Below are 14318 nucleotides of genomic sequence, written 5' to 3' on the forward strand. Positions count from 1 at the left end.
CAGAGGGATTTGCCTGGGAAGACCCAAGCTCAAATCCCTATTTGGCCACATAGCTCATAAGGATCAATCACATCAGGATAAAATGGGAGGGAGGGTAAAGGATGCCACCTTAAAACTCCTTGGGGAAAACTGGGATACATTTTTATTTTTAGCTCACAATCATAGAATGTCAGAATTGGAAAGGATCCTGGTGTTCATCTAGCCGAACCCCTGGTCATTGTAGCATCCCTGACAGATGGTCATCTGAGTGGACATTCCTCCTGGACTCCTTTGTCCAGCTCTTCTTGCCTTGGGGCAGCTTTCCCCCTAATATGACCTTAATCCCATTCTCCTCACACCATCCTTGGGGACACAGCATGAGTCCACTCCTCTTGCCTGCAGAACCTCTTTTAGCAGGATTTGAAAGTGGGTGCTTGGCACCTGTCCTCTCCCCTGTACAAACTCATTCTTCCCATTTTCTAGGCAAAAAAGGCACCTTTATTTGCAACTGAGGATAATCCCTGGGCAAAATGCACCATCCTCCCTCCCAGTTTTTGCTTCCCTTGAACACACACACAAGATGCTTTCAAAGGCCTCTTTTCAACCTCTTAATTAATTTCACTCTTTTAAGAAGCGTTGCGGTGGAGGGGGGGCGGGGAGAAGCGTGGTATCTTTTCTCGTCTGTCCACTGGCTGCCTCAATTGAATTCTTTTCAAATTGGCAATGTCAATGCAAGAGAACTTTCTTGGCTTGGTGCAATAGCTTGCGGGTGAGGAGGATGGGCAGGGTTGCCTGCAAAAGTCTTTGCCAGAGTAGGCAGCTGCCTTCTGCAGACATCTTAACTACAGCAGGCAGCTGTTCCCCCCAGGCATCTTCGCCAGTCTCCATTCTGTGGGGCCTTTCCTTCTGGGCTCGGAACAACTGCTGAAACGAGCTGGGACTGGGTCCCAGGGAATGACAGAGAGACACTCAGAGCATCCCTGTTGGATCACACCAGCAGTTCATCAAGTTGGAAACTGGCAAGCCAGATGCTCTGGGAAAGCTATGTGTTGTGTGCCATCATGTGACTTTTGACTTATTGCAACCCTATGAATGAATCGCCTTCCAAAATACCCTATCATTGACATCTTGGCTCAAGTCTTGCAAACTGATGGCCATGGCTTCCTTTACTGAGTCCATCCATCTCATGCTGAGGCTTCTCTTCAACTTTTCCTAGCATTATTATCTTTTCCAGTGACTCCTCTTGTAATCAATATTCCCTCTAAGCCATAGAGTCCTGTGAGCAAAAATTCTACTTTGTGAACTACTGGCATTGAAGTTGTGAGCTATTGCATAAATTAGTGTGCTCTGGGGTCATCCTTCCTGAGCTAAGACAAAAATGTGTGAACTAGAGGCTAAAAATCTGTGAGCTAGCTCATGCTAACTCAGCTTAGAGGGAACACTGCTTGTAATGTGACCAAAGTAGATAGCCCCAATTTACCAGGTATTTTTGTTATCAGGCAAGGCACCTTCTTGGCTTCCTCCTCCTTGTTCCTAGTAGGATGCTGAAGAAGAAAGACATGGTGTTTATGGCAGCAACAGCTAAAGAGGAGAGATGAGACACCCTCAGGTGACACGGTTCAGTGTGGCAGCAGCAACAGCTTCTCCTTCAACCATGGGAGGTAAGAATGGGGCATGATGAGAAGGACAACAGAAGCACCATAACCAGCAATGTGATGGTAACCCCTTCCTGAGATCCATCCCACTAAGGTCCAGATCTGAGGTCAATCCTGAGTTTGGTGCTTTGCAATGGACTCACAACAATTCTCTGATGGCTCAGAGAATATCTGCTACTTATAACACCATTTCCTTTGCCATGCAGAATACGGCACTTGATTAACAAGAAAATACCTGCAGGGCATAAGAAGGGCATGTTTATAATTTTCATTACCAACCAGCAGTATTGACATCATGTTGGAATTTTTAATTTTTTTTAAAAAAATAGTATTGGAAAAATAGCAGTACTCACAAGCAATAATAATGCTCATTCTAAAATAAAATTGAAATTTCATTTTTGAACTGCCTGCAAGTAGCAGCATGGTGCGGGGAGGGGGGGGGGAGAAAAGGAAGTGTGCCCCAGCTAGCCTGTGGTGTATTAGCCCCTTTAAAGGGCCATTATTTTCAATGGAAAGCAGACGGGCATCTGAACTCTGGAGGCCAGGTCTATCATCCATTGAAACTATGGCCCTTTAAAGCTTAATAGGCTGAAGTGCCACCTGCCGAGCAGCAGAAAGGCCTCCCCAACAGATTGTGAATGTTTCTAATATTGATAGAGTGTGAAATATCTGAATAGGAAAACAGTGGGAGTGCCTTCCACAGTACTAGATCCTGCCAGTCTGTTGTGATTCTGGAAATAGCAAGCATTTTATCAGGTTGGCAACATCTGATTGCACATCCTGGCCCAGGAAACATCCCACCCCCCCAACAAAAGGAGATAGGCCAAGCTGCTCACTTAACTAGACAAGCCTATCAAAATGTTGTGTGACTGCACATAATGAACCAGGAGGGACTGTAGCAGTCAGCAGACTTTGTCCCCTTGGACTCATCACTGAGCATTCCTGAGCTGATTTGATTGTTCAAACCTAGAATGGGTGCTAGTGCTCCATTCTGATAACTCATTAGAAAATAAAGTTCTGCTCTCCAACTCTAAGGGCAGAATACAGTGCCATGATTTACTATGGGACTGGGTGATTGAAAGAGGACTTGGGGATGTCTAGAGCTGCACACACAGATCACAAAAGGACCAGAGTTCAAGATGCATGTGTGAATGGCTATACCTGTACTTCCTCCACAGGTAGATTGGGCAACTATGCTATGTTCTTCAGTGCTGTAACTGCCCATGTAGTATACCTGGCTAGTGGCACCGGCATTTTGCCCATATGATCAGCCTGGCCACATGGATCCATGCCACAGTAATCGAGAGGCTAGACTTCTGTATGCTTCATGGGATTGCCCTTGAAGACAACCTGGAACTCTACCAGGTCTTTTACGATTCAGGTCTTTTACGATTACGCACATTACACCTATTTCTGCAGTCACTCTGTGGGATACTGTTTAGTTTCCAGGTTCGACTGAAGGTGCTGGTTATTACCTACAAAGCCTTTCATGGTCTAGGACCCACACACCAGCAGGACTGCCCCTCTCAATATGCTTCACTGAGACAGCTTTGTTTATCTGAACAAAGTCTTTCCAAGGTGGGGGAAGATCAACGGTCTCGGCATCCAGTTTTGTTGCACTGTTGATTACAGGCTTTCTATTGCATTTTTCTCATTCTGTAATCTGCATTGTGTTTTAACAAGAAAGGTGGGCTATAAATGAAGCAAGTATGCAAACATCTAAATAAATTAATTCCTCCTGCAGTGGTGGCACAAGCAGGATATGTAGCAGCACTCAAATTTCCTTGAATTTAAAGGGCCTTGGAGGAAGGTTTTTCAATGGGGGGGGGAGTAGCTGCTGAAAGTGAAGTGTCTTGGCAATCCATGGATAGGGTTGCCAATTTCCAGGACCCTGGAAATACCCCGGAATTACAACAGATCTTCAGAATGCAGAGATCTGTTCTGGAGAAAATGGCTGTTTGGAGAGTGGACTCTATGGCATTAGAACTCCTCTCCTCTTGTCAGCAGGATCTGGTTATTGACCATAATAAGATTGAATTGAATAGCTCCTCTCCATAAACCCCATCCTCCCCAGGCTCCACCCCCAGATTTTCAGGAGTTGGCAATCATATGCCAAGCTGCTGAGTCTAAGGCCTTCTTCTGCAGCCCCAGCCTTTGGGCTAGCCTAGTGTGGGCAAGAGCACCAACATCTGCTGTAATCATGTGCCTCAGATGCTGGAAATGATATAAATGATCCATATGTGATCCTGTGCATCAGAAACATTTCCTGTTTTCAAGAATTTGTGGCTGACTACAGACACAAATCCACAGACCAACGCTGGTGACAGGTTATTTTGATTATCTAACAGCCCCCCAAGTGTCCCCGAAATGCCTGCTTAAAACTGAGCCGCTTTTAAAACACAATAGCAGAGAAAATAATGGCAAAGAAAAGCGTCCTCACTTGTGAATCAAGAGGGTGGGAGGGGAAGCGCAAGATCAATTATTTACTCCCCATTGTTAGGCAGCCGCTTGCTTTACCCCTTGAGAGGTCATTATCAGAGATTATTGACTAAGAGTCAGGAAACAGCCGTGGGCTGTGCCACAGGTCTTCTTAAACACCAACTTGTGCATTTTCTAACCAGCTATTCCCTCACTGCTAAAGTTCTCATTCCAGCAGGACTGGTCTCTGCTCTGCCAGTGCAAGAAAGCTGATCATTTCCTGCCTTGCTAAATATTGATGCTTTCCTTGCAGGTCAAAAGCAGGTTTTTTTCAGAGACTGGATATACCGTCGTTAATGACCTGCAGCCAAACTGAAATTGATAACGTGAAATCTTGTCTGGCCTCCATGCGCCTCCACCACCCTCTCTGGACACCAGGCCTCTAGACTCCAAAGCAATCTTGCTTGCCCTCTTCTCTCCTGTCGATGCACACCTGGGCCCTGTGTAGGATTTCCTCCTTCCTTTTACCAACTTTCTGCCTTTGACATCCCCCTTTAGCCTCTGCTTTTTTAATACCCACCTCTTCCCACCCCCAGTCTGTTTCCACCCCACCCATCCCCCTATACTTCTGGATGCTTGTTTCAGCATGGCTCAGAAGTTGCTTCCTCAGGAATACAACCTGCTGTTCAAACCATGCTGGCAATATTTATCCTTGCAAAACAGGGAAAAAAATGCATTCACAGTGAGCTAATTAACAGGGGCCACGTTTCTACCAATCCTATGGCCACTGTCCCCATCCAATCTGTTCAGGATCTGGCTCCCAGTGCCAGCAAATTCCACTGAATGCAGAGGTCTCAAAGATTCCAAGGAGAAAAGCCCTTTCCAAATGTCTCAAAGACTACCTGTCAAGTCATGGCGAGCTTATGGCAACCCCATAAGGTTCTCAAGAAAGCTAATCATTTTCTGCCTTGCTAAATATTGATGCTTCACTTGCAGGTCAAAAGTAGGTTTTTTTCCACATAATTTTTTTTCAGAGACTTGTGAGAGCCAGTTTGGTGTAGTGGTTAAGCGTGCGGACTCTTATCTGGGAGAACCGGGTTTGATTCCCCACTCCTCCACTTGCACCTGCTGGAATGGCCTTGGGTCAGCCATAGCTCTGGCAGAGGTTGTCCTTGAAAGGGGAGCTGCTGTGAGAGTCCTCTCAGCCCCACCCACCTCACAGGGTGTCTGTTGTGGGGGAGGAAGATAAAGGAGATTCGGAGTGGAGGGCGGGATATAAATCCAATATCATCATCTTCTTCAAAGCAAGAGAAAGTACCTTATGGTTACTGGAGCTTATGGTAACCTTGTAGGGCTTTCAAGGCAACAGAACAACAGAGGTGGTTTGCCATTACCTGCTTATGTGTAGTAACCCTGAACTTCCTTGATGGTATCCTATCTAAGTATTAACCAAGTATGACCCAGCTAAGCTTCCAACAAGATAAAGCTAACCTGGGCCATCCAGGGCAGGCTGCAGACAGCCTAGATCATGTGAAATGCTCCAGTAACACTGCCGCCATTTCCATGCCAGCCTGAAGGAACAATCCAACATGCTACTTCTCACCTTGAAGAAGGTCATGGTGGCCCCATCCTTCACTGCTCCATATTCAATTTTGGTCTGCTTGGCCAGATCGTCAGCTGAGTCAATGGGGGATTCCATTCTCTCCACAGTTAAGAAGGCAGCCAGGTTCGCCGTATAGGAAGAGATGATGATGAGGGTGAAAAACCACCAGATGCCTCCAATGATGCGTGTGGAGAGTGCTTTGGGCATCAGCTCAGAACCTGAGAAGAATTTAGGGCAAGGTAGAGAGGGAATGAAGTGGGGAAAAGTTGGAAGAGAAGAAACCACAATACACAGATATGGCAATGAAGTGGGGAAAAGTTGGAAGAGAAGAAACCACAATACACAGATATGGCAAGTCCCAAATATTCTCTTTTAAGGAATGTTATGTGTCTTATAATTATGAGCCTATTTGCCAGATTTTAGAAATGTTGTGTTCCTGCCTCATTCCCCCGCACTGTAGATCTGTTCTTTTTACTTCTGTTCTCTTAGCAATATTATCTTAGTCAAGGGCGGATGCCACCTTACTCTCAGGGAAGAGTTTCATAGTTTTCTTTTGGGAATGTAGAATGTATTCTGAACAGAAGTTAAAAAAAGAGAGTTATGTTTGAGAACAGAACTGATCAACTCTCTTTGAAACACTAAACCTTTATGCTACTTTATCCTATAAAGCAGGATTGGCCAAACTTTCTTAAGGCCAGAGCCACATAGAATAAACATCAGATGTCTGAGAACTGCCAAGACATGAATGTCAGATGTTTGAGAGAAGGGAGGGAGGGAGGGAGAGAAACGGAGAGGTGGAAAGAAAGCAACCTTAAATTCATTCTCCAAGCTGCTGCTTTGGCTTGGAGAAGTGATTTAAAGAGACAAATGCCTTTTCTAAGCCAGCCGACAGGGCAATGGGGGCTTCAAGAGCCACACAATATGTGTGAAAGAGCCACATGTGGCCACTGAGCCGCAGTTTGGCCATCCCTGCTATAAAGGAAAGACTCAGGATCTTCTTTAGGATGCTTGCATGATCTGCTCTTGCAGGCATCAGGATGATCATCCTTTATAAAGACTGTGTGCTCTGTTAGCCCAAAGCCTCAAGTGTTTCTCCTTCCTAGACATGTTCTCGGAAAGGAAAGGGGGGCCCTGCCTATTCTAGGCTCGCCAGTAACATTCTCCTTTGCCAAACTCTTGCACCAACTAAATGAGTTGGGCAAACGATGCACAAGGAAATACTCATCACTCTCATCCCCAGTAACATCTGCAAAAATCTCCTCCTTGTTGCTATTGACCTTGGGCACAGACGGAAATTTATAGGGAACGTTCAAACCAAAGTAATTAACCAAGCAGCTTTCATGAGATTTAAGTAGCAAGCCCTTCATGAACTTTTATGAGTGTTTTGTTCTCGCATTTAAAATAAAAAAAGGCTTCTCTTTTATACGGATTGTTTTTCAGAAAGGCCGCACTCCAGGGAGATTCTTCAAACACACAAGCAATTTTTTTTTTAAAGAAAGGGTCCAATAGCGAGGAAGAAACCATCAAGGCCTAACGCTCTGAATAGCTGCTGGAAGAGGGGAAATCAGAGCGCGACTATGAAAAAAGGTGTAACAGGCTTGTAATGACTTTGAGCAAACAGGGGCAAAAGAGCAGCTCTATTTTTGGACTCCCCCTTCTCCAAACCCTATTAAAACAAGAGAAGGGGGGAGGAGTGGAGCAGACTTTTTTTTGTCTGAAATTAGGGCACCCAAAAGCATTCCAAACAACTGCAGAACTGGATCACTCCCCAAGCACATGCCTCGCATCTGGATGTTGGTGATCTGGGGTCAAAGCACTCCCCAGGCATGATGTCTGAAGAATGTCAAGAGGCCCTATCCACAGACACGTATTATACCTCCTGTTGGGTATGGGATACTGTGTTTGAATGTGGCTTGCTAGTTCCTGCCTGGCTCATTGGAGCCTTTTAGGACTGAGCTTGGGGAAACTGAAACAATGGGAAGCAGGATCCAAATCTCTGCTTCCCCGGACCAATAGCTAGCCCCCTGCTGGTTCAAATGATCCAATGACATTCAGGTTCGGGAATTTTGACTGTATAGTTGGCCCCGTTGGCCCAGTTCTTGAGTTTTAGTTTAACTGTTGCTACTTTGTACACACAAATAAAGAGCTGTGATCAACTCTACCTGAGTCTCCTCATGTATCGAACCCAGTACGTTTCACCTCCTCTTCCTACCCCCATACATTGGCTACCCACAGTGCCAGAGTAAGCCCCACACTGCCCTTAACTCACACTGGGAAAGCAGACAGCCTTTTGCCCCAAGGACAGCAGTTGATTGAGCATGTAACCACTGGGCAAGCTGGCTACTTTCTGCCATACTATTATGTTCTGCTTTTCTTGCTGTTAGGGCTGCCAACCTCCAGGTGTGGCTTGGAGACCTCCTGGAATTACAGCTGATCTCCAGATGACAGGAATCAGTTCCTCTGGAGAAAATGGCAGCTTTGGAGGGTGGATTATACCACACTGAGCTCCTTCCCCTTCCCAAATCTCTAGACTCCACCCCTAAATTTCCAGGAATTTCCTGAGCTGAAGTTGGCAACTATACTTGTTATCATGCCACTGAGTCTTGACTTGGAAAATAAAAGGTCCAAGCCCTGACTCGGATTGAGGCCTACAAGCAACCTCAGGCCTCCTTTCCCTCATCAACCATTGGCTTTTGGCCCTCAAGAAAACAGTGCTGAACAGCAACCTTCGTTGCCAGGGCAACGCAGACATTTCATGCCCTTCTTACTGCCTAGAAGCTCCCAGTGATTTCCTTCAGTGAATTTTGACCTCTGAACTGCTCCTGGATTCCACTTTCCCAGTTAATAACAGTGGGAAACTTCCAGAGCAGGACATTCCCCTTTTCTGGTCCCTTCTATTCCTCGGGGCAGTAGGCCCCTCAGACTTGGAGCAGTCAAGGAAGGGGAGAGCCTCAAGAGAGAGGCCAGAAAGTCCACCTCATGCTGGGTCAATGGTAAAGATGACAGGGGGACAGTGCCCCCCCCATCAGCACCTGCTCAGTGACAGAGAAGAGACAAAACCCAGTCCTGACAAGCACGCCTTGTAATTGTTAAGAGACAAATTCCACCATTTCAAAACCTATGTCTCTGCTTGTCAGTGTATGATGACAGAAACTCCTTGGTACTGCCTGGCTGCCTCGTGACGACGAGGGAGAGGAGGCCCGACATTATTTTCCTTGCTACAGAGGCTTGTTTTTTTGACAAGCGCAACTCCGTTTATCTTGCACCTGTCAACAAAGAAAACACACACAACATGTGCATGCAGGTACACAACAAACAAAAGCAGCATGGAGGAGGCGGTGGGGGGTGAGTAGTGTGGGGAGGGACAGAGGGAGAAGGGAATGATCACCCATACCTTGCTGCATCAGGGCTCCCATTCCAAACCAGAAACTGTTGAGGAGGGTGAAGTTATTTTCGACAACATCAGATCCCGGGTTGCACGGGTGGGCATCGTACCATTCATAAGGGCTGAACCTGTGCATGGAGTAGGCAGGTGGAGTCATGTCAGGCAAGGTGTCCGAATGGGAGGGCAGAAAGGGAGGATGGACAGTTGCTGAAGTGGGGATGGCCTCAAGGCTGCAGAGGAGCACCCAAGGGCCCTGCCTCTGCTGGTGCTGCAGAGCAGGAGTGAGGAAGACTGTGAGCACACATACTAAATGATGCACTTTTAATGCACCTTCTAACTGGATTTTGCCAGTTCACACAGTAAAATCCAGTTGAAAAATGCATTGAAAGTGCATTATTTAGTATATGTGATCACAGCCAAAGTACCCATGGATGGTACACGTGAAGCTGTCTTATACAGAATCAGACCCTTGGTCCATCAAGTTCAGTATCGTCTACTCGGACTGGCAGCAGCTCTCCAGGGTCTCAGGTAGAGGGCAGTCTTTCACATCACTTACTACCTTGTTCTTTCAAACCTGAAGATTGCTGGAGATTGAACCTAGGACCTTTCACAAGCCAAGCAGATGGTCTACCACTGAGCCACAGATCCTCCTGTGAACAAGGAATACTTGTAGCTCCCTTATACTGAGATGGACTGGGTCTGTCCATGTCAGTCTTGTGTGCTCTGACTGGCACCAGCCCTCCAAGTTGTCAGGCAGAGTTCTTCCACATCACCTACTACCTGATCATTATTACCCGGAGCCTCCAGGGATTGAACCTGGGACCTTCTGCATATTATGCAGGTGCTCTGTCACAGAACCATGGGCCCCTCTGTGTCCAGATGAGGTTATTAACAACTCTACTACCCTTTGGATCTGCCTGAGTACCCACCCTTACTTAAATCAAATGTCCTCTCTGTACTTTGTTTCTTGGAGTGGGGAACTTTATCTGAACCAATAAGTCCAAAAGTTAAGAATCAGCTGAGAGTAGAGGGACACTGCACAAAGCACATGTGGAACAGCCTACTTGAGCAAGGCACAGCAGAGGAAGAAAGCCATGTGTGAACCAACCCCAGCTGCAAAGGGGTTGTAGTGGGCAAAAGGAGAGGTGTGGGGATAGCTCTTGGGAGGGCCAGGGTTTGCCCCTCACCCATGGACACTGCTATGAGCTGCATCAGCCACCCCTGTTTCCCTTCCAACAGAGCAGATGTCCAAGGAAGCACCATTCACATAAGAACTGATTAACCAAACCTCCCTGCATTAGAGCCTCCCGACTACAACAGAGAGCGAGCAAAAGAGTAGCTGAGATAGTTTTGGAACCTAGATACATTGCTTTCCCCTTTCAACACCCCCTCTTCTTTTGCAGTCAGGCTGAATAGCTGACATCTGTTTTAAAGGCAGCAAGGGGTGCAATACAGGGGAAAAGCTGAAAGTACATATCCTTCAAAGGGATTTTGGTTTATTCAAATTCCTTCAAAGGGATTCTGATTTATTTCTGGTCTAATTCTTTCAAAAGAATTCTGGTTTATTTTTTATTATTTTTATTTACTTCATCTATACCCACTTTTCTCCCCAATGGGGACCCAAGGTAGCTGACACATTTCTCTTCTTCTCCATTTTATCTTCACAACAACCCATGAGGTAGGTTAGGCTAAGGGTGTTGTGTCTGGCCCAAGGTTACCCAGCAAGCTTCCATGGCACAAGTTTGGATTAGATCCTGGGTCTCCCAGATGCTGGTCTGACACTCTAACCATTACACCATGCTGGCACTCCTGGCTGAGCATCGTCACATCAATAAGCCCTACGAATCCACCTTTCTGCCTCTTCTGTTTCAAAGCTACAGTCGAGCAGGGACAGCCAAGCACAGTCTGTGGACTGGGGAAGGTGTACAGACAGCAGTCTTACATAAGGCGAGAGATGCTAATGCCTTCAGAGGTATTTGTTCACATTTCCCAGGGGTCTTGTACTTTGCAAGACGATGAAATGAAATTAAATAAAAACATAATTGGCACAGGCACTTGGGAACCAAACGTATTAATTATTATCATCTCGGCTTCATTGAGAAATCCCCCCCGGCTTTGCAAGAACCCTGCCTCCTCTCTAAGTCTCAAAGCTGCAATCGACCCAAGAGACCTGGGAGCTGACTTTAGGAGCTCTCAGCCATCTGTTTCAGTCACTCCCCAGCATTTAGGCAGACACCATGTTCCTCAACTGCAGGAAGCATCAGCATTCCTTGCAACAGAAATGCATTTGCAGAACAGCTACCCGTGGGCCGACTGGAGCTGAAGCCAGAGCGCGGCTCAAAGAGAAAACTTCATGCATGCGTATGCTCAGGAGTTAATGCCCAGTAAGCTGTGATTCAAGCCCCTCATCTGCACCAGGGCCTCTGCCATGCTACAAAATGTCACCAGGCAAAAGCAGCTACGCAGATGACATCATGATCTGCCTCTGACCTTTGTGACAGCTGGTGGAATCAAGCTAAGGGGAAGCGTCAATAAGGCTTCAAAGCCACATTGTACCTTGGATAGATCAAAGTTTTGAGGCAGTCACAGAAATGGTTTGCAATGGCCGTGACCTGTGCTGGTGCAGCTGGAGGCCTTGATGTGGCATTGGGGATGGAGGCCTATAGCAAGAGACTAATGGCTCTGAATTCAGCAGTACTGGTTTTAGTAACGTTTCTTTTCGATGGCTAGAATTCAAAAGCCGGGCAAGGGTAAAGAGTGGTTTGTATCCTGGCATCTCCTCCGCAGACAAAATTTCCCTGCAGTAGCTTTGCACATCCCTGACTCGGATGGCCCAGGCTAACCCAATCTCATAAGATCTTGGAAACTAAGCAGGGTTGGCTGTGGTTAGTATTTGGATGGGAGACCTCCAAGGGAGAAGGGGTTGCTGTACAGAGGCGGACAATGGACAACCACCTCTGTTCCTTCTTGCTTTGAAAACCCTGCAATTTGATGACACTTTCCACCACTGATCCCAGAAGGGAGCTCAATGGCCCAAGCTAGGTCCAATCTCATTGGATCTCAGAAGCTAAGCAGGGTCCCTCTGGATTGGAAACCACCAAGGAAGTCCAGGATCACTACACAGAGGCAGGCAATGGCAAACCACCTCTGTTTCTCTTGCATTCAAAACTCCATGAGGTTTTGAAGGCAAGAGAAGAACAGAGGTGGCTCTGGGTTGGCATGAATTGGCCGTAACTTGACGCACTGCTCAGTTATTACTAAACATCTCTGTGAAGGAGATCACTGTTTCTCCTCATTTGTAGGAGAAGAGCCAAAGTAAACAGATTCTGATTTGCCCAATGCTAGTCGGTGGGGGAGGGGGGGAGTGTTGAGGCTGGGCATGCACCTGTCTTTCCTCAGCTGCTCCATCCTCAGAAAAGGCATCTGTTGTCTTGCTCCTCCCACTCCACCCCTACCCCCAACAATCCAAGGTTCTCGTGCACATCAAGTGCATCTTTTCAGGGATGATAAATCTTCATGGTCAGGCATGGATGCCTCCCGACACGGTTGCCATCCCAGCCCCTCTTTTCTGAGCTCCGCTAAGCCGATCCAGATGTGCCAGAGCAAACAAAGTCGGCCTGCTCCCCACAGAGATGATTTTGACAAGTGCATTACATGAAATTAGGGTATTAGGCACTAAGCTCAGGTAATCGCCTCCAAATGCTATAATGGCCTCAGGGAGCTGGCAGAGGCGTGCGCTGCTCGGAACACTGGGGGCTAATGGAGAAAATGACGCTGCCATTCTGTGTCAAGGGCTGGACAGACTGGGACAAATGCAGCCTGGAAGGTGACCCCAGAGATGTGGTGCACCAAAGCTCAATGTGCTCTCTTCCCCAATTAATTCCTATTAACCCAACATTGGGATGTGGGTGGGTGCAATCATCCTGATTAGGAGGCAGCAGGTAATTGTATCTAACTCATTAATACACCATGCTTCCTCTTTCTCTCAAATAGCAGCACAAGTGGCCTCAATTCCTCCCCCTCGCCCCCACTAGTTCTTAATGGTGCATGCTGTGGTTTTGCTGTTCCAAACACTTGCCTTTAGTGAATACGTCCTCTTCCTCCTCCACTGACTCTAGAATGTGTGGAATTGGCCAATGGGTGAAGAAGAATGGGATCTAGAGACCCCGGTAGCAGGCCCATCCCTGTCCATGGATATGGGCAAGTAGCCTCTGATCAGCTACAAGAGAATAGGAGACCAAGACACCTAAAGCTCACTGCTGCCTTTAAAACAGAGAGAGTGAGAGTTGGCTGTCCACAGAGCAAGAAAGTGGGGTGTCCTGTCCAAGACCTGACTTTGAAAAGGCATGCATTGCAGCTAATCTTTTCTGCAAGACACTTTTCTGCCCTCAGTTTTTGAAGAAAGCTGGTTGCTGAATGTATATATAGGAAAGTCTCCCAAACTCCAAACCAAATCTGCCCCCCTGTACTTCAGGAAGTTGAAGTAATGCCACACAAAGAAGCACCATGTTTTCAAGTTGTCCCTCTGCGCTCACCAATTTCTCATGCATGGGCATATGCGGGGAAAGCCTGCTCCTGGCTAAGTGGGGCAGGGAGACAGGCAAGGTCACACAATGGGAAGTTGATAAGCTTGGCCAAGTCAGTCACTAAAAAGTGGTGGGGAAGAGGATGGCTGCCAGACTGTCATGGCAACTGAGCAGAGCTCCCACACCACTTTCAGTAGTGGCCAAGGCAGATGCACTGGCCTGGTTTCCAGGGCAACTAGGATGCTGACAGAATTCCCACAGACTCAATTATTCTGGTAGGATGTGAGGAATGGGGAGGGAGTTTGTGCTTCCCATGGGCAAGATGACTACCGAGTGTGCAGCGGATGAGGCTAGGAAGGAGGAAGCCAGGAGTCGGCAGTTCCTTTCCCTTTCCTGACAGGCCACTTTCCCTATGAAAGGGTTTATTTACTTGTATTTATACCTAGGATTGCCAGGCCACAGCTGGCAATCCTTAGGATGAACTGAGGGTTGGTGGGGCCTAGTACACCAACATCACACCAGTGCACTGATGTCATTTCTGTTTAAAAGCAGTTTCACATTGTGAAACACTAGAGCGTCTCTCATGCCACTTCCTGTTTTGCATGGAAATGATGCTGACACAATAGCACAAATTCCTTCCCATTTCCTACCACCAGGGGTTTTTTTGTAGCAGGAACTCCTTTGCATATTAGGCCACACAGCCCTGATGTAGCGAATCCTCCAAGAGCTTATAGGGCTCTTAGTACAGGGCT

At 47.0% G+C, this 14318-nt stretch overlaps 1 protein-coding gene across 1 annotated transcript in view; it reads right to left on the reverse strand.

Annotated features, from left to right (window-relative positions):
* The window catches only part of GRIK3 (glutamate ionotropic receptor kainate type subunit 3), a 291059-nt gene that overhangs the window by 31347 nt on the left and 245394 nt on the right, over positions 1-14318 (reverse strand). Inside the window, exons 12-13 of the mRNA XM_060258608.1 lie at positions 9050-9168; positions 5656-5873 (exon numbers count right to left, since the gene is read on the reverse strand). Of these exons, the coding sequence (XP_060114591.1) occupies positions 5656-5873; positions 9050-9168 (337 nt within the window). The remainder of the gene's footprint in view (positions 1-5655; positions 5874-9049; positions 9169-14318) is intronic.

Source organism: Heteronotia binoei, chromosome 17, assembly GCF_032191835.1.
Source record: "Heteronotia binoei isolate CCM8104 ecotype False Entrance Well chromosome 17, APGP_CSIRO_Hbin_v1, whole genome shotgun sequence".
In the NCBI taxonomy this organism is placed as follows: Eukaryota; Metazoa; Chordata; class Lepidosauria; order Squamata; family Gekkonidae; genus Heteronotia; species Heteronotia binoei.